Source organism: Notolabrus celidotus, chromosome 7, assembly GCF_009762535.1.
Source record: "Notolabrus celidotus isolate fNotCel1 chromosome 7, fNotCel1.pri, whole genome shotgun sequence".
Classification (NCBI taxonomy): Eukaryota; Metazoa; Chordata; class Actinopteri; order Labriformes; family Labridae; genus Notolabrus; species Notolabrus celidotus.
In genome coordinates, this window is record NC_048278.1 from 3,429,166 (window position 1) to 3,453,878 (window position 24,713).

General features: G+C 43.0%; 2 protein-coding genes across 6 annotated transcripts in view; one reads left to right on the forward strand and one right to left on the reverse strand.

Annotated features, from left to right (window-relative positions):
* Positions 1-591: 591 nt before the first annotated feature.
* Positions 592-13,342, forward strand: vwa10.2 (von Willebrand factor A domain containing 10, tandem duplicate 2). 4 transcript variants are annotated; one of them, XM_034688870.1, is made up of 19 exons: positions 592-757; positions 1,033-1,233; positions 1,341-1,550; positions 1,991-2,198; positions 2,595-2,680; positions 2,757-2,850; positions 3,327-3,455; positions 3,552-3,738; positions 3,893-4,062; positions 4,200-4,312; positions 4,420-4,536; positions 5,890-6,093; positions 6,184-6,319; positions 6,418-6,570; positions 6,651-6,743; positions 6,844-6,953; positions 11,043-11,207; positions 12,218-12,538; positions 12,715-13,342. In XM_034688870.1, the coding sequence occupies exons 3-19, from the start codon at positions 1,350-1,352 to the stop codon at positions 13,153-13,155; spliced, it is 2,928 nt and encodes a 975-aa protein (XP_034544761.1). In that variant the 5' UTR covers positions 592-757; positions 1,033-1,233; positions 1,341-1,349; the 3' UTR covers positions 13,156-13,342. The 4 variants fall into 4 exon arrangements, with proteins under 4 accessions (XP_034544761.1, XP_034544762.1, XP_034544759.1 ...); XM_034688871.1 differs by having other exon boundaries at positions 1,365-1,550; positions 11,043-11,204; positions 12,215-12,538; XM_034688868.1 differs by having other exon boundaries at positions 593-757; positions 11,043-11,204; positions 12,215-12,538.
* Positions 13,343-13,580: 238 nt separating this feature from the next.
* Positions 13,581-24,713, reverse strand: part of LOC117816551 (cytoplasmic phosphatidylinositol transfer protein 1-like) — a 121,183-nt gene continuing 110,050 nt past the window's right edge. The window contains exons 6-10 of one of the 2 annotated variants that reach the window (XM_034688873.1): positions 22,682-22,777; positions 22,011-22,166; positions 20,703-20,766; positions 19,583-19,722; positions 13,581-17,873 (exon numbers count right to left, since the gene is read on the reverse strand). In XM_034688873.1, coding sequence (XP_034544764.1) covers positions 17,868-17,873; positions 19,583-19,722; positions 20,703-20,766; positions 22,011-22,166; positions 22,682-22,777 — 462 coding nt within the window. In that variant the 3' untranslated portion in view covers positions 13,581-17,867. The remainder of the gene's footprint in view (positions 17,874-19,582; positions 19,723-20,702; positions 20,767-22,010; positions 22,167-22,681; positions 22,778-24,713) is intronic. The other variant, XM_034688872.1, reaches the window with a different exon arrangement.

Below are 24,713 nucleotides of genomic sequence, written 5' to 3' on the forward strand. Positions count from 1 at the left end.
TTCGATTCATCTCAGAACTTCTTCCCAAGGATTCAGACTCACACACTAAGTCTTGTTCGCAGCCCAAAGCTGACTCAGACCTCTTGACACCCCCTCAGGGTGCCTGATGCCCAACATTTAATTGTAGATCCAATATAAGGTTAACTCCATAACGCCATATCTTGTCAGGGAATATCTAACTTAATATTTAATATGACATTAAACAAACATAAGCATGAAAACATAAGATATTCAAAAATCTAAGATCAAGAAAGAAAGAAAGTAAAATTAGTCACATAATGTCATTTAAACTCAGTTTGTTAAAAGAAATTAAAAGTTTGCAGTTCCAGAAACAAAAACTATGCTCCAAACTCTGTGCTGACATCAGACACATCAGACATGTAGCCTTCCCCTTCATGGTCACGTTTAAGCTCCTGAAAAAAACTGTCACGGTGTATTTTCCAGGTGTTTCAATCTGATAAGAACAGATGAATGGAAAAAATGTGTATGGGCGCATGAGAGACACACCCACACCCACTCTGTCACTGAAGTGCATGCACCCAATGCAAAGAAATGCAGTGTGTGGGAGGAATTCTTTACATGAGTTCAGTTTGGTCATGACGGACGTAAGTACAAGAGGAAGGAGTGTGCACACTTGTTTTCAGATTTCAGATAACGCAGAGACTTCACACAATAGTACCTGAGTGCAAACATGCAGCGCTGACAAACACTGAAGCGCTGCCAAGCACTGAACACTGAGACTGCTGAGTGCACACAGGTAAGACGCTGTCAGATCTAATTGTCTTTAAACTGTTGTACCTCACTCTGAATGCTTGTCTTCATGATTCTAAAACTCATTTGTTGTTGTTGTTAGAAACTGTTATTTAAAGTAAGAAAACCCTGAAACTCCTCAAACAGCTGCAGAAGCATTTTTAAACTTCTGCAAAAACAGTTTCAAGTTTGAGGTGATATCACATGAGTGGACACTTATGCTTCTGCCCACAGTCTTCCCCTCCTGCCTGCTCCCTGTGCTGATTCTGTCTCTCTCCTCAGGTGATTCCACTTGTCAGCTGCTGCCTCGTCACACCTGGTTCACCAGCAGAAGTACCCTCTCTGTTGTTTCCTGGCTGAGGTGAATCATTGTTGGATTACTGGAAGCTGTGGAGGAGATTGATAACCAAACAATCCCCTGATTGTGTTCCAGTAAGTTTTGGTGTTACCAAGAGCAAAACCAAACACAAGACTTGGCAACTGGTGAGTATAAAAGCTGCAGGACAGAGGAGTTCAGACAGCTGGGAGGGTTTGGAGGAAGCATCCATAGTTTTCTTTCTCCTCAAACTCCATCGTCCTTCTCCTCATAGTCCTCCGTCATGATGCACAGGCAGGCAGTCGTGTTCATGGGGGTGGTGATCCTCTCCCTGTCAGGCCTCATCCACAGCTTCCAGCCGCTCTTCACACTCGACGGGAAATCCACAACTCACCGTGTCATCACGCAGATGGCGTTGCTCAGGAAGACAGCCGAGGTCTGCAGAGACATCGCAGCCACAGAGGGACGAGACTTCAGCCTGACTGTGAGTTTCAAACTGCACCCAAACATCTTCAGAAAATATTGCAGGTTTTGTTTTTATCTTTGTGACATTGAGCCAATTTTTCCACACATTTTACTTTGAGTGAAACCACTGGAGGTGGAGTGAACAGAGGGTATCACCAAAAAGTTCACTTACAGGACATGGAGGTGGCAAATTGCAACACATTGTGGAATTGTTCACCTTATATGGAGACTTCTGCATGGCTTTGAGTGCTTAGACATCTCACACAGTGTTTCCTGCAAAGAACAGCAGCACCAGAGCAGAAATATGAGTCTCTTATCTTGATGTTGAGTCATCAAACTAACAAGTCTCAATGCACAAGCTGATTCAGGCTCAAATAAGAAGGAACAGTGCTTTTGTTTTGCAGATTTTCAAGCACTCAGCCGAATTTAATCTGATATCTGTCGTGTTTCTGTCTCCAGATTGACAACAGCCTGACAGCTGACAAAGTGCAGACGGCCTGCTCCTCCTCAGACCCCTCCTCTGCAGTCCTCTCCACCGTCAGGTTCCAAACCTCCATCGCCAAAGTGTACTTCAGCAACGCCAAAGTGGACGTGATCTATGCGCTGAGTGAAAAGTACCACTTTGATGACGAGAGCTTCGAGGCAGGACGAGATCTCATCACATCAGGTGAAGATCATATATTGATTCAACACTTCCCTTAGTTTTATATTAAACTTTATCTGTAGGTCAGGTTCTTAAGAAATTGGAGTGCTGACACTTAGTTTCACTTCTTTAAAGACGGGGAATTCAGATTAACTTCTCGGCAGTAAATGTCACATAATCTCTTAAATTACATTGAGTAAGTTCATGTTTTGAAATCTGATGCATGAACCAAAAAAATCATCTGTTGGTGTATGTTGTCACCTCTGCGGTACAGGGTTTGGATAGTTATATCTCTATGAATGAAGCCCCCTCTGCAGGACACAGTTTGCATGTTACTTATTATATTTTTTATACTCTGATGAGTTAATTTTGCAGCTGTAGCTTGTGTCTAACTCTCCCTGATGTCTGTTTCCTGCTGAGGTGTCTCTGCCGTGAAGGCCAGCGTCAAACTGGAGAACTTTGTCGCAGGGAGGTGGACTCTCGGACGAGTCTGTCACACCTTACAGGTGAGCATCACGACACATTACCAAACTAAAGGCCCGCCCCGTGTAGTAAATCATGTTCTGTATTCTGTTCACGCAGGACTTCTACAGCCACAGTAGCTGGGTGGAGCTGGGGAGAACGACCCCTTACAGCTCTCTGATCAGACCAGACGAGCCTCTTCAGAACCTGGCAGGTGAGACGCTGCGGTCCATAAATCTGCCGCTTGGTCAACTTGACTGTAACCGCTACAGTGAGAAAGAACTATAGACACTTTGTATTTTCATCAGTCAACTGCCAGCTACAAATACCAGCCATGTCACGGCTTGTTAGGCATTACAGGGGCTGCATACATGCTCTCACAAAAACACGCATGAAGACGGATCTCTGACAGTGACAATGTACAAAAAGCTCTCACACAGTGCATGCTTTGTTTGATATTACTACATCAAACTACTCACATACTGTGAAGTCAAGCATTGCTTTCATGTCATGATTTTTTTTTTAAATGTCAGATTTTTCTTTATTTACTGGGCTAATCTACAAAATATAATAATAATAATCTTAATTTGCACTAACCCTCATCTTGTAAATCTATCACATCATGTTTTTTTATTTTTATTTTTCTTATGACATCTGTTGTGTTGCGCTGTGTGCTCGTGTTTGCTGCAGGCCCCACTGTTCCAACCTGCCGAAGCTGTAAAGGGGGAAACTGTACAGACAATCTTCTGCCTGACCTGCTGCAGCAGGGACTTATTACTTCTGGCTACTTCAGCATCTTCTCCTCGAGTAAACCTGCAGGTGACTCAAAAATGTATCTACATTCTGTAAAGTTCCACTGGTATTAGGATATTAAAAAACACTTGAGTAACATTAACTGTTATGTCTTACTTAAAGGAAAATGCAGCCATGGTGGAACTTTTGACCGCACAAGCAGACGTGATCCAGTCGGGGGAATCAACAAAGACGTCGTCGGGTCCAGTCATGGTTTCCTTCACCAAAAAGCAGCTGATCTGGCTGTGAACGCCACCGTGGAGCTGCTGCAGGACATCAGGGTGGCTGTGGGAGACAAGAATTTCCTGCAGTACGTGACCCCTTCACCTGAGTCCCGTTTTGAGCCTTTAAAAGAAGAATGAAAACATGTTGCATCATTAGGAGGCTTTTTCTTTCTACTACGATCACTGACGGATGAATTACCCATGACTCACGGTTGATTTGTCGTCCTCTTGTTCCTGCAGATTGATGGGCCTCTCCCAGTCCTCGGTGCTGTGTTTCGTCATCGACACGACAGGCAGTATGGCTGATGACATCGCTGAGGCCAAGAGAGTTTCATTTGATATCATTGACAGGAAGAGAGGAACCCCGCAGGAGCCCTCCGCCTACATACTGGTACCTTTCAATGACCCAGGTACGCACATATTTGAAGGCAGTAGCAACAAGACAAAGTCGTGAAGAGCTGTTTGCTGAGTGTATGAGTGTACTTCAGCATAAAGGGCTCAAAGTGAGATGTCAAAGTGAGTGACAGTGAGTGGTTATGTTTCTTAGATTTTGGACCGTTGTTGAGGACAACCGATGCAGACGTCTTCAAAGACAACATCAACAGGCTGTCTGCAGACGGGGGAGGAGACATTCCAGAGCTGTGCCTGTCAGGTCTGCAGGTAAAGACTGTACATTATATCATCACCTTCCAACAGAATGTAAGAGTGTAAACACTTTATTCAACCTTTCTTTCATGAATACACTTTGTTCGATGTTTGATTGACAGCTCGCCTTGACTGCTGCTCCACCCTCCTCTGAGATTTTCGTCTTCACCGACGCTCCGGCCAAAGATGCTCATCTGAAAAGCACCATCACTGCTCTTATAGAGAGCACCAAGTCTGTGGTAAGAGCTGGATTACCTTTCAATATCCCTTTATAGACTCTTTCCAAACAGAGCCGGTCTAGACCGTACTCTATGTTCTATTATTAACAAAGACCCAACATCAAGACAGGATCAGATCCAGTCCCATCTTACAGACAGGACTCAGTCTGATCTCATCTTAATCCACTATGAGCAGAGCACTTTGCAGCATTAAGCAAGTTACAGTGGCAAGGACAAACTTCCTTTAACAGGACTTTAACCAGACTCATGTTAGACACACATCTGCTGAGACCGTGTTGGAGAGAGGGATCGAGGGAGATGGAGAGAGAGAGATGATAGTTGTGAGACGGATAGTAGTAGTTGTAGCAGCTGGAGTCTGGCTCGTCCACAGCAGCAGAGATCCAGAGGAACCTACGAGACAAGGGAGCTCAGGGACTCCAGAAAGGTCTATGAAAAGAGAAAAGAGAGGGAGACCAGAAGAAAGAAAAAGAGTAGAACAAATGGTGAAGGAATGACAGCAAGAAAGGATGGGATAAGAAAAGGAGACATAAAGAATGAAGAAACATGGAAAGAACAAAAAGAGAAAGACAGAAGGAATGAAAGGAAAAAGGAATAAAAGAGAAAGAAAGGAATGAAAGAATGGAAAAAGGAATGAAAGAAAGAAGGAAGGAATGAAAGGAAAAAGGAAAGATGAGTAAAAGAGAGAAATAAAGAAGGAAGGAATGAAACAAAGAAAGAAAGTAATAAGAAATAAAAAGAGAAAAAAGGTAAAGAAAGCAAGAAAGGAAAGAAAGAAAGAAAGAAAGAAAGAAAGAAAGAAAGAAAGAAGATCAGAAAAGAAAGAAGAAAAGAACAGAAGAGAATGAATGACATACCCAAAAAAGGAATCTACAGCAGAGATCCAGAGGAACCTACGAGACAAGGGAGCTCAGGGACTCCAGAAAGGTCTATGGTTAGTAACTTTAATGGGACAGAAAGAGTTAAAGTAAGAGACAGGCAGAGAGAGGAGAGAGAGGGAAAGACAGGATCCCAGTGTGTCAGTCTAAGCCTATAGCAGCATAACTAAGAGCTGGTCCAAGCCTGATCCAGCTCTAACTATAAGCTTTATCAAAAAGGAAAGTTTGAAGCCTACTCTTAAAAGTAGAGAGGGTGTCAGCCTCTCGGGCCCAGACTGGTAGATGATTCCAAAGGAGAGGGGCCTGATAACTGAAGGCTCTACCTCCCATACTACTTTAGATATGATGAGCAGGCCCGATCTCGTCTCCACTTCCCCACTTGTATGCTGACTACACAGTATTGTATTTGTAGTTGTTTTGCTGATTCTCTGCATTTTGTGGTAAAAATGTTCCATCTCTCCTCTCCTCGTCCTTGTAGGTCACTTTCATGTTAACCGACGTCCTGGCCACTCGCCAGCGTCGCAAAAGTCTCCAGGGTGTGAGTCAACGCTTACTGAGCGAATCAGACGCTCAGCTGTACCGTGACCTCGCCCAGGCCTCTGGAGGTCAGGCCATCGAGGTCACCAAGTCAGATCTTTCTCTGGCTACGAGTATCATACAGGATACATCAGCTGGTGCTGTGGTGAGACGCTGAGAGAAGAAGATCATCTGATTGATGTTTTAATCTTGAGTGTGATTCTAAATGTGCTGCTCCTGCCTCTTCTCGTCTCAGGTGACAGTTTTTCAGGTGGTGAGGAATCCTGGAAGCCCTGCTGAGTTCACATTCCCTGTTGATAGCTCTCTAAGGAACATGACTGCCTACATTACAGGAACCTCCTCTCTTAAGTTCACTCTCACCAGCTCTTCAGGTGTCAGACTTTCACTCCGTATATAATCTACCTTTTAAAAGGATTTGTTGGAGCTGGTGGACAGAAGCATCGTTTAAACATGCTGTCCTGTGTTGCAGGTGTTTCTCAGAGCTCCAGTCAGTCCAGTGGTCCTCTGGCATCCGTCACCAGAGCAGGAAACCTTCTTCGGTTAGGCCTCAACACTGAGAATCAGACAGGATCTTGGAGAATCAGTGTTGATTCTGATAACCCGTACTCCGTTAAAGTCACAGGTCAGAGATCTTGATGTTGTGTGTTTGTCTGCAGATGTGTTAGCCATGAGGCAGCCCTTACAGTCTGTGTTTACATGTAGGTCAAAGTTCAGTGAACTTCATTTTTAACCTTGTGGAAGCTCACGAAGGAGTCCACGGGGACTTTGATCTGAAGGAGGGACGTGCGCTTTCAGGTCAGACCCCTTTATCTGTTTTCGAACACTTCTGCAACGTCATTAAGAGTCAGTTAAGACTCCTCTCGCTTCTTTGTACTTTCTTTTTCTCATCATTCAGGTGGTAACGCCAGCCTCCTGGTCTCTGTGACAGGAAGTGACACAGTAAAGGTCACGGAGGTAACTCTGTTCGACAGCTCAAGGTCGACAGAGGTCAACGGATCGTTACAAGTATGTTGCATATTTTAAAATCTTATAAGGCCACACCCAGCTGCTTAAATGTTGAAGCTTCTGGAGGAGCTTTTGCTTTGTACAGAGTTTGGCGCCCCCTCTGGACAAATGTTATATCTCTCTGCTGATCTTGCCCTGATGCATAGATGAAGTTTTCTGTTGTAAAATCTCATCCTGCTTTCTTTGAATGATGAAACATTTCAGTCTTTGTAATTGTTTGCCATGGAAAAGGGAAACAAAGGCTATTTCTTAAAGGTGACATATCATGCAAAATTGACTTTTTAATGGTTCTTTACCTGAAATATGTGTCCCTGGCATGTCTACAAACCCCCCGAGAATGAAAAAAATCCATTCTGCCCCTGTTCTGATTTCTCCACCTTTCTGTAAATGTGTGTGAAACGAGCCGTTTCAGACTTCAGTGTTTTTGTTACGTCACAACAATATCCGGTCTGTCACGGAGTCAGAGCTCGGAGCTTGTTCAGCCCATAGACTGTATAAAATAATACTGAATCCCCCCTCCGTTTTTCATTCCCTGCACAAATGTGTGCTAACAAGGAGCTTAGGAGGGAGGCATGCTAGTTGTAGGCTGTCTTAATAAACACAAAGGTCGGTTTTACTCCCCACGTCTGCAGATTTGAAGATCTAGTGGATGATTTTTATTTGTCATGGATAAGTGCTAGCGCTAATTAGCATAGCCACATAGCTACATGTTCATAGCTGTAGCTGTAGCTGTGTACCAAGACGCACGTCGACATACTGACAAATAAAACAACAAGAAACACAAAATCTGTGACCAATCCTTCAGAAAAGGTCCTGCTGCCTTTCTGATAGAGGTCGGTTTTACTCCCCACGTCTGCAGATTTGAAGATCTAGTGGATGATTTTTATTTATCATGGATAAGTGCTAGCGCTAGTTAGCATAGCCACATAGCTACATGTTCGTAGCTGTGTACCAAGACACACGTCTACATACTGATAAATAAAACAACAAGAAACACTAAATCTGTGACCAATCCTTCAGAAAGGTCCTGCTACAGGCACCTCTCCGTCAGGATCAGATTCTGGATCAGATTCAGAGGGTTGAAGTAACGTGATCTCTGAGCAGCCGTGTATATTCAGCCAACATGTAAACATTAGATCAACGTGCTGGAGAGCTGAGGCACATCCACTTCCTGAGGGGGCGTGGTCAGAGAGAAAACAGAGTGTTCTGAGGAGGACTGAAGAAGAGGACTTTTCAGGCAGACCAAAATCTGATTTCAAAGTGTTTTTTTTGAGCATAAACTTTAAAGACATGTTTTGGGGACCTCTTAGACCAATATATATTGATGAAAAAAGCGTGATATGTCACCTTTAAAGCACCTGTGAGGAGTTTTGAGACTGAAATCAAACACACAAGACCATCAAGACAGATTATTTCTTTATTATTATTTTCGATGCCTGGAGCTGCAGATTGGGCCTGTTGTAGTGTAAACCCTGAGTTTGATAACCCTGAAATCAGGGAAACTTTGGGTTTTCTATTTCAGAGAGGGAGGTAACTCAAACCTGAGAAGAGGGGCATGTCTTCTCTTCTCCTCCTTCTCACAGTGCAGGAAACACAGTTTAGTTTCTGCATGCATTCATTAAGTCTGTATTCAGTGTCTCATTAAATATAAATCCAAGTGTTTTCATACATGCATTGGATTAAACATACTCTTTTCTGAACATGGCGTGTCTTTTAAGAAGCAGCCTGTAGATGACAGGGCTGCGTTACTCTGCAGGGAGTCCCATTGACGTGAGGAGAGGATGTTCTTCTATTTATATTTAATTCATAGCTGCTTCAAAGTTTGCTTTTCTTCGCCTGGATCACATCTTAATGAAAATAAATGTCACCAGTAATATTTTCTTAGCCTATAATATCATTAAAATGACTGTTCAAACGCACCGGCTGACTCCAGCAGCAGCAGTTTTCACCCATGCTGTTTCTCTCTTTTGCCGCCGCAGCAGTTTTGCTTCTCTGTCAGTAAATATGATGACAGTTATGCATGAGTGCATGTGAATATCTGCTTCCACATGGGTGAAAAACACAATGCAAAAAGAGCCAGTCTTGTCACTGATGGTCTTGTTTGTTTTTTTTAGGTCAGAAAGAGACATCAGTTTTAATTACAGCCAGTTTCAAATCCACTGAGGAGCCGTTCACAGACGTTTTATTTCTTACTTGGAAGCCATTTGTTGTGACGTCATGATTCTTCCATGCCACTCCTTTAATACATTACTAATCAAGAACAGGAAATTACCAATATTATATAATGCACACTGCAAATCATGAGTCTTGTGGTAAACCTTAACTGTATCATCTGCAAAGACGCTAAATGGTCAGAGGTTAATGATGCAACTCAGTGCAAGCATTAAAGACAAGTCAGCTTTTTTCTGTTCTCCAGTTTAGGTCAACCTTGTAACAGCATACACTTGAGGTCAAAATGATTAGCCCCCCAGGAATTCTGGAACATTTCCCTTAAATTCTGCCCAATGTTTGAATCATTGATAAAACTTGATATAAGCAAACATTCACCAGTGTTCTTTAGTAGCTTTGGTACATTTTGGAATGTAAAATACATTTTTAGGATAACTTTATATCAAATATAGTGAAAAATGGGGTGGTCAAAATTATTAGCCCCCATGTGAATTTTTACTTTTAAAACACACCTGAGCAGTCAGCTGGTTTCCTAACAACACCTGTCGGTCAGTTGGCTTCCTAACAACACCTGAGTATTCAAACAGCATTGAGATTTCCTTAAGGTACTCTAAACAGGGCACTTGAACACGTTATTGAGAGAGACTACTCTTACTAACCATGCCAAAGACAATGGAAATCAGTCTTGAGCTCAGAAAGAAGATAATTGAGGCTCATAATAAGGGGGAAGGCTATACTGTCATGTCCAGGCATTTTACAGTGTCTAGAACAGCTGTGCGTTGCATCATTGCAAAGTACAAGGAGTTAAATTCTGTTAGAATCAAACCTAGGCGTGGTAGAAAATGCAATATTTCAAGAACTTTGGAGAGGAAAGTAGTCAAAGATGTCTGCAAGAAGCCCCGGACATCTGCCAAGATGATTGTTGCTGACCTGACCTCCTCTGGAGTTGATGTTTGAAGGAGCACAGTTGTGAGGGATCTTCATCGTAGTGGGCTTCAGGACCATCGTCCCAGAAGAACCCCTTTACTCAAAGAGCGGCACATCAGAGCCAGACTGAGGTTTGCCCGAGAACATTTGAAAGGTAAAGATGAGTTTTGGAAGTCCATCCTTTGATCTGATGGAACTTTTTGGGCATATGGATGTTGTTCATGTTTGGCCAAGAAAGGGAGAGTCCTTCAACCCTTAGAACACGGTCCTCAGAATGAAACATGGTGGAGGGAGCATCGTACTGTGTGGCTGTTTTGCAGCCTCAGGCACAGGAAGTCTTGTTCGGGTACGTGGCATCATGAAAAAACAAAGTTATATTGACATTTTGAGGGATAATGTGAAGAACTCTGCTCTTACTCTAGGCTTTGGTCGGCGCTGGGTCTTCCAGCAAGACAATGATCCAAAGCTTACATCAAAATTGGTAAAACAGTTATTAAAGGACACCTAAACCAAGGTCCTGGAGTGGCCCGTACAGAGCCCAGATCTAAATCCTGTGAAGAATCTGTGGCGGGTGCTCAAAGTGAATGTCCATGCTCAGAAACCATGTATTTTGGACCATCTGGAACAATTTGCATTGGAAAAATGGGCCAAAATCCCTCCAGAGACATGTGCTGACCTTGTAGAGAACTATTTGAAGAGGTTGTTGTCTGGTATGGCTCAGAACGGGCGCACTATTGACTACTTAGGGCCAGGGGGCTAATAATTTTGGACATGCCATTTTTACCTTTTCTTGTTTCAATTCATTGCATCAATAAAATATCCAAGTCAAACATAGTGAACATTTGTCTTTGTTATTTTGGAAATACATAAACTATAAACACTTGATTTTAATGGTCATTTTCATGGAGAAATCAAGGGTTTTATCTGATTTCACAAGGGGGGCTAATAATTTTGACCTCAACTGTATGTGTCTCTCTCTTCCTGTACTCACAGTCATTGGGAAGTGGGAACTTCCTAGTGACGTTCAGGGAAGTCCCAGCCGGTGACTTTGTGGTTCGCATGAGGGGAGAGGACAGCAGCTCCGGCTCCAGGTCACCGAACAGCTTCCAGAGACAAGCAGCCACGCAGCTCAAGACCTCCAGCATCTCTGTGACTGTGAGCACCGTCCATTTTCATCTCACATGAGTTAGATCACATTCATTAGTGGATTAAGAGAATTTAGACATTGGTGGAAGCTGCATTATCAGGGAGGATGGCAGATCATCAAAAGGTGCATTTTGACCAAGAGTTCCAGGGTCTAGAACTACTTTCCCCTGAACTAAAAGGTTCCTGTGCCTCTATTGTTGTCTTTGTTTCAACCAAGGGTTGAAGTCCCGGGTAGATTGTGCAAATCAGGCCAGTGACGTATGGAGAAAAAAAAAGTGAATGCGCTACACCACCAGACCAGTAGAGGGCAGTAAAACAAAGAGGAATGCCATTCATCACAGATGACACCATAGAAGCAGACGGACAGGCAGGTATCATTATGAGCAACACAACAGTTAGCCTGTTAGCATGAAGAGACTCAGCTTGCGCTGTTTTAGATGGTGCTATATTTCATCATTCAAATCATAATCTGACAGAGCAACTTTCACTTGTATTGGAGTAATGTTTGACCAGGAGTATCTATATTTTGACGTAAGTAATGAAGACATGTACTTTGTCCACCACTGCATGATATTAACACCTACAGAAAGTCAGGTAATAATAGAGTTTAGATCAGCATGAACACTTGATGTGTTTGTGAACTTTATGGAAATTTATCTGAAGTACTTTAGAGGTAAAATGACCATAACCCAGGGCTAAAATCAGCCCCACTGTTACTTTTGTAATCAACTTATAATCATTATTGTCCTGCTGCTCCCCTCCCTGACCTTGAAGGCTTTCCTCATTGGCTGTCAGATCTTGAAATTAAACATTTTTAAAACATTGTTGGTTTAATAAACGGAGGACGCCTACATGGTACTGGTTTAAATTTGATTAGGCCTGCAGTTGTTTCCCTTTCTTCACTGCAGGCCTTAGATGCAGGGGTATAAAATCTATTTCATCATGTTACTACGTCTGTCTTTATGTTTTTCCCCAGCAATGCTTCTTTCTGACTAAGGCTATATTATACCACTTTTCAGGCTCAAGCCAACACCACCAACACAGAACCAGGCTCCACCATCATCATCCCTTTTACAGTCGCTGCCACCACCAATGGTGTCGTCAACGACTCTGCGACCGGGACGTTCACGGTGCGAGCCAACAACGACCGCAGCTACACCTCGACGTCACCCAGCACCGTCACCGTAGCAGAGGGCGGAGGAGGCAAAGCCAACGGCACGGTGACTCTAACCGTACCGGAGGACGCTGCAACGGGGACAGACGTGACGCTCACCATTGAGGCTGAAAATGCAGCTGCTACTGACGTCAACTACGCAGTCATCAGGCTGTCTGTCGCTGCCAAGGTGAGAAATAGACTTACTTTAGAGAGAGGATAAAGATATTCTCCTCATGACTCTGAGGATTTCAACAGTTTGGCGAGGGCTGATGCAGTTCATCGCTCTAACAGCTGAGAGAACTGAATACCAAACCTCTGACAGAACTTATCAGGACTTAAAACTGACTATCTCTGTGTCCCCAGGTTACAGACGTTACCCGCCCAGTGTGCCAGGTGGTCATGATATTAGACACCTGTCCGTCCTCTTCATCACTCTGTGCGTCTTCTCAGTGGACATTCATCGCCAACCTCACCGACGGCATCAACGGAACCGGCATCGACAGCATCACCATCCGCCTGGGAAACGGCACCCTGAACACCACCACGGCTACAGGAGCGGGGGGAGAGAACATCACTGTGGCCTCCTACAGCGCCCCCTGTTGTTCACCGAACGTGGAGCTGACTGTGGTGGACAAAGTGGGGAATGTGGGGACGTGTGCGGGGCAGGTTAGAGCGCTCACCACGGCTGTGCCTGCAGTGACTCCAGCTGCAGTTAACACAACATCCTCTAGGGGGCACACTCTGAGCACGTCACACTGTCTCCTGATCCTGATCAGTGCGGTGGTTTTCCTCCTCTGGAGGTGAGACAGATCACTGGAGATCACCCTGTTAATGTGAAACTGGAGCGAATTAATTCAAAGCCCTCTCAGGAGAATGTGTGTATCCATAATTAATAACACCAGGTGTGTTTACGTGTGAGGTTTGAAGAGAAGTCCTGTTCCTTCTGTTTGAAATAAAAAAGATTGTTGATGACAAATCATTATTTTACCAACCACGTTTCCTTGATGGGTTTCTTTTCAAGGTTTTGATCCATTGTATGCGTGGTGCATGGACTTGTTGCATGGACTTGGGATACTGATGAGTGAGGCTGGCTGCTAAATGCACAAGTAGAGACGTCACCACGACCTTAAACAGCCGCAGCACACTGTTAGCTTGTGTGTCTCACAGTTTGGTGTCCAAAGACTGGGTTATGTGAAGTATGCATGGTAAAAGAAACACAAGATTAACACTTTTGCAATAGCTTGTAAATTTATTTGTCTGTTTCAGAAAAAAGTAAAGATACAACAGAGAATCAAAGGATCTTCAAAGGGCGGTAAAAATGTACCAAATACAATAATAATAATCAAAGTTGAAGAGAAAAAGCGACTTCCAGCAGCCAAACGAGAACGGCACCTTTGGGTCTGTTTCACAAAACAGGATCAGAAGCACACTTGATCTCCAGCAGAGTGAAGAACAGGGGACTCCTCATGATCCTGGATTGTGAGACGGGTCCCAGGAGAACAACACAACAGGGAGGTCAAAATGCAAACTGCAGCAGGATGAGTGAAATGCTTGGTCCTTTTCTCAAAAGAAACAAAGATAAACTGATTGAAATCTCCCTTCAAACAATACAGCAACCACAAAATCAAAGTACAGCAGATTTACTACAAAAAAAAAAGAAACCAATCACCTTTCAATTAACATCACCTGACGTCAAAGCAGCCACCCCACCAAAATAAAAGCTTCTTTTTGTTTTACAACTTGTACAAAGAGTTTCGCCCTGCGGGGTCAACGAAAGCAAGAGTCAAAAATCTACCACTACGATGAGGAGTCTTCATATTAAAGGGACTGAACCCTTGAGAAATGACTTCATAGATACGACACATTACTTCTAGGAGACAGACCTTTACTCTGTGTCTGTGAAGAAGTCATCCCGACACTTTGAGAATATCCTTCATTGTCCATTTGAATTCTTTGAGCACATTCGCGTCACATCAGATATGCAACCTGGAACAAGTTCAATGTAAGAAACTTACTATATTATTCATTAACAACAGTATTTACAATACCTAATAGGTTACTCTTTTAAACAGAGCAGAGTGTAATGATACACAAATGAATATTTTGCATTATTTTTAACGGCCTGTGGTAGATCAAACAAATCCCTGGATCTCTGTGTTCCTGACAAAGAGAGATGGACGATACCAGAGTTGTTAGTATGTAGAATCTTTACATAACAGACCGATACAGAGGGCCCATAAACGGTAAGTAACATCCTCAAAAGGCAAAGACAGAAGCTACAGTTACAGAGAAATAGCTACAGTTGTTTTGTTTTTTTAACAAAAGCAAGTGAGAAACTGTACATAATATTAACAGCTTTAATGGCAAGACCACTGAGGACTCTCTCTTTGACCTGATCCATTTAAAAGCACTCCACTGTACTGAAGGACTTTGGTCCAACGAACCTGAAAGACTGTAATGTAACACGTTTCTTCATCGTCAAAGAAGCTGTCGAAGACTGGAAGGTGCAAAAGAAATGTAAAAGTTATTGATATGAGCGGGGAAATATACTTCAACTAGGAGTTAGCACTTTGATGCAAGCATGTGATGGCGTGGTGTGCAGCAGGGGTGTGTCCAGATGGGTATCCGGGGTGGCACGGCCCCCTTTGGAACTCTAATTGGTGCAAAATTTCTAAATTATGATAGGCTACTGGCTTTGTCGGAGGTCGGGCTTATGTGACGATTAACTATCTGGACTGTGTAGCAACTAGGGTTATTCATGAGACAGTTGCATCGCAGAGGAATCAGATCATCGAAGATTGCAAGCAAACTCCTGCATGTATCAGACTGTCAGAAATACTTTTATCTGCAAAGTTTGAGAGCTAACGTTGACGTGCTTCTTCTTTTTGAGTCCCTAAAGAGAGACAGGGAGTACTTTGTGTCAGCCCTACATAAGCCAGTTCCCCTGTCAGGCCCAAGCAGCAACCTCCGGTCTCAAAATGAAGCCCATGCGGAAGAGTTATAAACTGCAATCCATCGAGAATCAGCTTGAGGCTGGCTGCAGAAACACCAGAAACCACATACACACCCATTCAAAGAAGACAATCTTTACAGAAGAAATAAACATGTTTACAGCCTGGTTAAAAAAAAACGCTTGGGTCTGTGTTGCTAATCTCTCTATCAGCACACACTGTACGGGTGTGAATTTATTTCTAAAGCGGCGGTTTTGAAGATATTAAGATTACCAGTTTTTCCTTGAATGAGGACATGACTGACTTGACTGACAGGGGGGTACACATAGCTGTTGGCTAGGAGGCTCAAACCCCGCCTCTTTACGTCACACTAAGTTTGATTGAGTTCAGCATTTCCAATATAGCTCCCGCAAACGATTGGCTTCAAACCAGCACTCAGGATACGATCGGGCCACCCCAGTAAAGGACGTCTTGACACGCCCCTGCACTTCGATACGATTGACCTTCTATGATTACGTTGGACTTCTGCTTTAAAGGGTTTAGGCCCATTGTTAAATTTACTGTTGGGTAGAAAACAGGCAAAGAAATGTTTGAGTTTGTGCTGTTAATGATAACATGACAAGTGATTTTGGTTTACGCACTGGTAGGCAATGATACAATAGTTTCATGCAGAGGCACTGAGTTGCAAGAGTTTGTAGGCCTATATTCTCTGGACATGCTAACCTGTCACTCAAAGTCGGATGTATCTACCACTCAGAGTTAGTACAGAGCTTCCTAAGTCGGCATTCACTTGATCATACGGTTGCATCACAGAATAAACTTTACCAATCCATTCATTTACAGTATATACATATACACTTTACATCATATGTATATATGCTGTGAACATTACATGCAGCATATAGAACCCTCCTTGAATCACAACATTGAATTGAACCTGCTGTCGTCATGTTTTCGTTTCTCCTTTAAGGGATCAGATGTAATAACCAGCAGCACTTAAGATAATCGATAACAGCGGGGGGGGTTATCTCATCTCAAAATCCCTGCCAACCAAAGCGCCGGCTCAATATCACCAAGCAGTGCTGGCAAAACAAAGGTGTGAGTACTTTTGCAAATATTATGCAGCTAGGCACATACTCAAGTCAGCTTGATGCACGTGCCCTTCTTCGGATCAAGCTCTGATTTCATACGACCTCCTGGGTCAGTGCTTCAAAAACTACAACATGGCCTTGTTCCCGCACGTGACATTAAAGTGATTTGGTAAAATGCATCACCTTCACGTCACATGAGATGTCCAGCATTAATTTCAGGCAACATTTAACATTTTCTTACGTCAGGTTGAAGAAGATATACGAGTAATAAACTTCATCAAATTGGGTTTTAGATCATTAAATCGTCATGCTATAATACACAAATGCTCCAAGGTTTCAGATGTGTAAACATTCCAAGGGTTAAGTAGACTGGTATAGTACATACAATAGGTGCTATGTTGCAGTATGTGTAGAGGTATCATATGCAGCTGTTTGGCAATAAGCAGGGACACAAAGGTAAAGTTACATCCCTGCCTTTGGAGTGCGAGTCAGGAAGAGTTGGGGAGACCTGAGGAGTAAATTCTCTGTGATTGTACTGATCTTGCATCTGTTGTGTAGCTGGACTTTGAGGGTGCAGCCTGGTGTGGACAGCTCAGGAAACAGGGGCTAAGCTCTTTTGTAATGAGCTGCTATAATGGGTTTAATATCTGATTTAATTACACAGCTGGTTGCTGAAGAGTCAGTCGTTAATTGAGCACTGAAGAAAAGGAACACTGGCTCTGTGGTGGTAAGGCAACAGATTCATAGCTCGACAGATCGTCAGGTATCAGCTGATTACACAAGAACATAAAAGAAGAAACACGATCAGGGAAACACTAAGCATTTCTACGGAAACATAAGAAACTGCCTCTAAGAGATAATCATGGCGGCTCTCTGTGAAAACAGGCGAGACGTGTTTGGCTGAGGTCAGCCTGGTCAGGGTAGAACTCACAGCTGCCTGGATGTTTTCAATAACACTGACAGAGATTGATTGTTGTATCCAGCATTATGGCAAATCAGCGGATACGGCGAGAACACTTTAATATCAGGGCGCTGCTGTGTGGAGGTTAGTCTCAGTGGACTACAACAGGTTTGGGAACATACGTGAAGAAACTGTTGGGGTAAGACATCCCGAGGTCTCTCTACGGCTCATCCATCTCAGTGAGATCAGAGCTGGAGGACGGCGTTGTGGGCGACTGGATGTTGTTTGAATCTGGTAGTGGGCTCAGCGCAGAACCCTGGGAGACGCCACTCGATGCAAGGCGGGGAAGGGTGAGGGTTTCCGGGGCGGATTTTTTACGGGGTCGGTCTTTGGGGACGGAAAGGGACTCGGGCGCCTCGGTGCACATTGGCGTGGTTGGGGCGCTGGCGGGGCCGGTGAGGGCATAGGAGGACAGGGGCGTCTGGTTGATGGAGATCGATGGGGGGAACATCCCAATCTTCTGGTTGGTGGCCTCCTGGATGGTGCGCTCAAACTCTCTCACCTCATCCATCGTCATGTCTGGACGGAAAGAACAATTACAACAAATCAGAGGAAGAACCAGGAGAGTTGTTTGTCTTTGCAGAAAATGTCAAATCAGTTGTCGTATTTTTTTAGCGGCTTAAATTATGCGACATAGATGTTTCTAGTAAACATTTTCATTGTTTCACCAAACCTGAGAGGGATTTGGTAGACTTCAACACCTCTCCAGAGTTCATCTTTACATTCTCAGTATGGACAATAATGCTGCAGCTCGTGTACTGACATCTCTCCCATGTTAGCTTCTCTACACTGACTCCCCATAAAATCCAGAATAGAATTCAAAATCCTTCTTCTGACCTACAAAGCTCTTAATGATCAGACACCTTCATATCTTTAAGAGCTCATAGTTCCCTAATACCCCTCTAGAACACTACCCTCCCAACATGCAGGCCTGCTCCTCTTGCCTAAAGTCTCTAAAAGTAGTATGGGAGGTAGAGCTTTCAGGTATCAGGCCCCTCTCCTTTGGAATCATCTACCAGTCAGGGTCCGGGAGCCAGACACCCTCTCTACTTTTAAGAGTAGGCTTCAAACTTTCCTTTTTGATAAAGCTTATAGTTAGAGCTGGATCAGGCTTGGACCAGCTCTTAGTTATGCTGCTATAGGCTTAGACTGACACACTGAGATCCTGTCTTTCCCTCTCTCTCCTCTCTCTGCCTGTCTCTTACTTTAACTCTTCCTGTCCCATTAAAGTTACTAACCATAGACCTTTCTGGAGTCCCTGAGCTCCCTTGTCTCGTAGGTTCCTCTGGATCTCTGCCATAGATTCCTTTTTTGGGGTCTGTCATTCATTCACTTCTCTTGTTTTCTTCTTTATTTTCTGATCTTCTTTCTTTCTTTCTGTCCTTCTTTCTTGCTTTCTTTACTTATTTCTCTTTTTGTTCCTTCTTACTTTCCTTTTTCCTTTCATTCCTTCCTTCTTTCTTTCATTCCTTTTTCCATTCTTTCATTCCTTTCTTTCTCTTTTATTCCTTTTTCCTTTCATTCCTTCTGTCTTTCTCTTTTTGTTCTCTTTCCATGTTTCTTCATTCTTTATGTCTCCTTTTCTTATCCCGTCCTTTCTTTCTGTCATTCCTTCACCATTTGTTCTACTCTTTTTCTTTCTTCTGGTCTCCCTCACTTTTCTCTTTTCATAGACCTTTCTGGAGTCCCTGAGCTCCCTTGTCTTGTAGGTTCCTCTGGATCTCTGCTGCTGTGGATGAGCCAGACTCCAGCTGCTACAACTACTACTATCCGTCTCACCACTATCATCTCTCTCTCTCGCTCGCTCGCTCTTCATCTCCCTCTATCCCTCTCTCCAACACGGTCTCAGCAGATGTGTGTCTAACATGAGTCTGGTCCTGCTGGAGGTTTCTGCCTGTTAAAGGAAGTTTGTCCTTGCCACTGTAACTTGCTAAATGCTGCAAAGTGCTCTGCTCATGGTGGATTAAGATGAGATCAGACTGAGTCCTGTCTGTAAGATGGGACTGGATCTGATCCTGTCTTGATGTTGGGTCTTTGTTAATAATAGAACATAGGGCACCGTCTAGACCTGCTCTGTTTGGAAAGAGTCTGAGGAGAACATTTTTTTGGATTGACAAGAATGAATGGATGTGTGGATATGCATCTTTGACAGCTCCTTGCACAGTCAACAACAGTTAAAATATGAAACAGAGAACGAGCAATGTTGAAACAATGAAAAAGACACATACGCTTGCTTTGTCATGGATCTCTATGTCATCCAATGAAGATGAGTTTGTTGTGGAATGCTCTTGCTGCTCACTGCAAACTTTTATGTTGGTTTTGTCATGCATTTGTTTCTCGTAATCCCGCACGTCATCCAAAGTCATATCTGGAAGAAGGGGAGGGGTGGAACGAGGGTCAAAACGTTGGTAACGCCTCTGTCATGGTCAGCTGACAGACAGTTTGGGACGGGGAGGGTTATAGTGCATGTCACGGGGAAGCAAATCAGTGCAGCGTTTCAGGGATAGAAGGAAAAAGTGCTAGCCTCCCACGACTAAAAGAGTTTATGAAAGTCAGAGCCACACCGGGAGAAAGAGAAGAAACAAAGGATGTCTCAAGACAAAGGAGAAGCAAAGACAATCCACACCAAAATAAGAGGTTGGATCTGAGGGAAGCAGAGGAAAGTCACAGCTGGAGGGGTTCACTTATTCTCTGGTCAGTATCATTCCACATGTGAGAGGTCTGAAGTAGTGTTTGAAGCTTTCGGGCTGGAGGGAGTTGTGATAGAAAGGTTAGTGGTTGCAGAGGGAAGAGAGAGAATATGTTTCATGGCAAAGATAATGGCTTTTTTTGATTCCAAGCCCTGAAGCTATGGAAAAAGCTCAACCCTTGAAAGCCATTAAATGTGGCTGCAAACAGGTCTGCCTCTTGTGCTGCACGCTACAGTGACAGTGTGTGTCTTTAGTAGCATGCATTTCCTGTCGTTCCACTATAACACAACTCTTCTTTGTGGATTTGAACTCAGTCTAACATGTTTGGTTAGAATGATATACCACTGTATATTTGTCTTTAATTAAAACTGTTAAATTAAGTGATTGAGTTTCTCTCACATGAAACATGACAGAGTGAGGTGTAGCTTCACTCGACTCAAACACTGAGCGTGTCCGTCCACAGTGTTTGTCGTTGGGGTGAGTTTAGGGACAGTGAGCGGAGGATCCATGCAGAAAAAGAAATAAGTAGGACGAGCAATGAGAGGGTTGGATGCAGGTGGAGTGACTTTTCATGCACACTAACAGGTGAACAAACCAAACAGTGATTTATATCATCAACATAGAAACGACAGCTCAGACAGAGCGCTGAGAGACCTACCGATCCACTCGTCCACCCAGGCAAACGCCTGTCTGTGACCGAGCAGCAACACATCCCGAACAACCTGCAACACAACACCAAGACGCTTTAATCCAACAACACTTTGAGACTGTTCATTTAGACATAATATACACATATTTGATTTATGACTTTAGTTATGTTGTATTTAAGTTGATGCTCAGTGCTTGTATTACTTGGCTTTGTGGTAAAGTTATTATATTTTGCTGCAAATCTGTAAGAACATGTGGCTAAAACAGATTATCAATCTAACTTATGTATTCCAGATAAAACCTTCATGTGTTGAAAATTAAACCACAATCAAAGATAAAAAAAATATCAATCATTTAAAAAAATGTTTTATTGTTTTTTGATTGTTTTATTATTTTTTATTGAATTTAATCTAATGAAATAGAATTCATTTTTCTTGTTTAATTATTGTTTTATTGTATTATATTCATTTAATAGAATTTAATTGATTCCTTCTTGTTTATTTATTGTTCAATCAATTTTGATATAATCCAATCTAATTTAATTTATATTGTTTAATTATTGTTTTATAATTTTTAATTAAATTAAATTAAATTTTCATTTTCATTGTTTCATTATTCGTTTGTTATTGTTAATTTAATTTAATTTTTATTTTAACTGATTCATTAATTTATTTGTCTTTTAGTAATTTATTTATTTATTTTTGCTCTTATGTTTCTTGTTAAATTTCAATAATATAATATAATATAATATAATATAATATAATATAATATAATATAATATAATATAATATAATATAATATAATATAATATAATATAATATAATATAATATAATATAATATAATGCAATGCAATGCAATGCAATGCAATACAATACAATACAATACAATACAACACAATATAATATAATATAATATAATAATGCAATGCAATGCAATGCAATGTAATGTAATGTAATGTAATGTAATATAATATAATATAGTAATATAACATTCATAATTTTATCAGTTATTGATTGTTATTGGTTTTGAAGTACAATTACACTTGTAAAATCAAAGAATCACTTGACCAAAAGTTATAAATGAGACCTGAATGTATATCTGGAATGTATGTAACACAATGCTCCATAAAAGATAAACAAAGAAATAAAAAAAAACACCAAACAAACCGTGAGATAGAGAGACACTCGGTCTAACTACTTAAAATAAACTATGCCATAATGACAAGAATAAAAAAAAGCTCATTTAGCATGTTTTTTTTGGAAGATTTATCTCTTTATAACAGCAGATGTGAGATTTATCCAGTGGGTGACCTCTGACCTTGTGCACGAACTGCTCCACCCTTGTCTGCAGACCCCACACCTCGAATTTGACTGTGACCAGTTTGTACGAGCACATGATGGGATCCTGAGTGTCCCTCCAGCCCTCCTGAAGAATCCCCCGCGACGTCTTCTCCGACTTGAAATATCGCAGGTCCTGCATCGAGCATACACAACCTTTAATGTTTGAATGACTAACAACAACCTTCAGGCAGAGTTTGTGATTCTGCATCCCAGAGGAGGACGCACATCCCCGTGGAGAGGCTGCACAGATTAGATGCATGACTGAATGCCAGGATTAAATACCTGTTACATTAACCTCTCTGATCCTCGCAGAGTCTCTATTAAGGCTCATCAGAGCTCAGGCACTGTGTTATCTTTAGACAATAAGCAGCTCTGATACTTTATACAGTGGGTATGAAAGATTCACAAGCCTCTGAGGTTTCTGTTAGAGTGGGCGTTCACACTTTAAAGATGCATTCACCAAACAACACAAATAAATCAGGTATATCAGGATAAAGAAAGGAGCACAGATAGACACTAAAATCACAGTTTCAGAGTTTTTACTGGAACATTTTCAGCTTCCACTGCACGTAAACCCCTCCTCTGGCATTACCTCACCCTCCCCCAGAGCATTTACACACACTCACCCACACACACACACAAGCTCACCTCAGACTCTTTGTAGTAGCGCTCGGGGATCTCATCGTAGGCGATGTCGACGAAACACACCTCCCTCTCCTGGTCCTTCAGCTCTGTGTCAAAGATCTGAAAAAGAGAGGAGTGGTTTGAAGAGGTTTGCTGCCACTCAGGAGCGTCTCCAATTAAAACAGCATCCCAGAGATGTGTGGATCTTTTTCCTGGTTCCACTGTTTGGAATCTAAACCTGCGATCCTGCATGAACCAAAGGCTGGGTGTTATTCTTATTGTTACTGCAACTCGACTCTCTGCTCAGACAAACACCAGGAATAGATCCTCACAGTTTTGTTTGTTAGACTTTAGTAACGTTACAGTCGCAGTGTGTCCCACAGAATGAAGATGTAGCAGCATCCACAACTCTCCTCTCCTTATTCACACAGCTATGTCCCGCCCCGCCTCCTATAGTTTCTCCCTGTCTTCCTGTATCTGTCTGATCTTGTCATGGCTAAATCCCACCAGATCCGTGTCTAGTCCGTCTCTGATCCGTCACAGCACTGGATCTGATAGGTTTCTATTCTAGTCGATGTGTTAACTTCCACTGGATCCGCTCCATGCGTTCCAGCTGTGTCTCTGATCCAGCAGGTCAGAGTCCTCCGGATCAGATACGCAAGACTTCTATTTTTGCCGGATGCCGGAGCACGACGCATCAATCTCAACAGAGCAGATGGAGCGGGACAGGAAGTCGGGCACCAAAACAACATGCAATCGCCTTTGTCATCGTTGCCCCGACTCTCTGAACTCCCTCCCTTGACACATCCGCAACTCTGATTCTCTTCAATTATTTAAAAACCACCGGAAGACCTTCCTGTTCAAAAATCTACAACACATAACCTCTACTCCCAACACACCTCTGTCTTTGTTCTGCTTTATTAATTTGCTTTATTTTTATTTTTCTGTAAAGCAACTTTGAGTACCAAGAAAAGCACTACACAAATCCAATCAATTATTATTATTATTAGTATTAGTATTAGTATTAGTATTAGTATTAATAATAATAATAATTGATTGGATTTGTGTATTGTGTATTATTATTATTATTATTATTATTATTATTATTATTATTATTATTTTATGGACAGGATCTCGAGGCGCAGCCGGGGGGAGGAGGGTCTCCAGTTCGGGGAGCTTGGAATCTCATCTCTGCTTTTTGCAGACGATGTGGTTCTGTTGGCTTCCTCGAGCGGGGACCTCCAGCGGGCATTGGGGCGGTTTGCAGCTGAGTGCGAAGCGGCCGGGATGAGAGTCAGTACCTCCAAGTCTGAGGCCATGGTTCTCTGCCGGAAAACGGTGGATTGCTCTCTCTCGGTGGGGAGTGAGACTTTGCTCCAAGTGGGGGAGTTTAAGTATCTCGGGGTCTTGTTCGCGAGTGAGGGTAAAATGGAGCGTGAGATCCACAGGCGGATTGGTGCGGCGTCAGCAGTGATGCGGACGTTGTATCGGACCATTGTGGTGAAGAGGGAGCTGAGCCGGAAGGTAAAGCTTTCGATTTACCAGTCGGTCTACGTTCCAACCCTCACCTATGGTCATGAGCTGTGGGTCATGACAGAAAGGATAAGATCGCGGATACAAGCGGCTGAAATGAGTTTCCTGCGAAGGGTGTCTGGGCTCGGCCTTAGAGATAGGGTCAGGAGCTCGGACATCCGGAGGGAGCTCGGAGTAGAGCCGCTGCTCTTCCGCGTCGAAAGGAGTCAGCTGAGGTGGTTCGGGCATCTGATAAGGACGCCTCCCGGACGCCTCCCTTTAGAGGTGTTCCGGGCACGTCCAACTGGGAGAAGGCCCCGGGGTAGACCCAGAACGCGGTGGAGGGATTATATCTCCCGCCTGGTCTGGGAACGCCTCGGGATTCCCCAGGAGGAGCTGGAAAGTGTCGCCGGGGAGAGGGATGTCTGGGTCAATTTGCTTGGACTGCTACCCCCGCGACCCGACCCCGGATAAGAGGAAGAAAATGGATGGATGGATGGATGGATGGATGGATTATTATTATTATTATTATTATTATTATTAT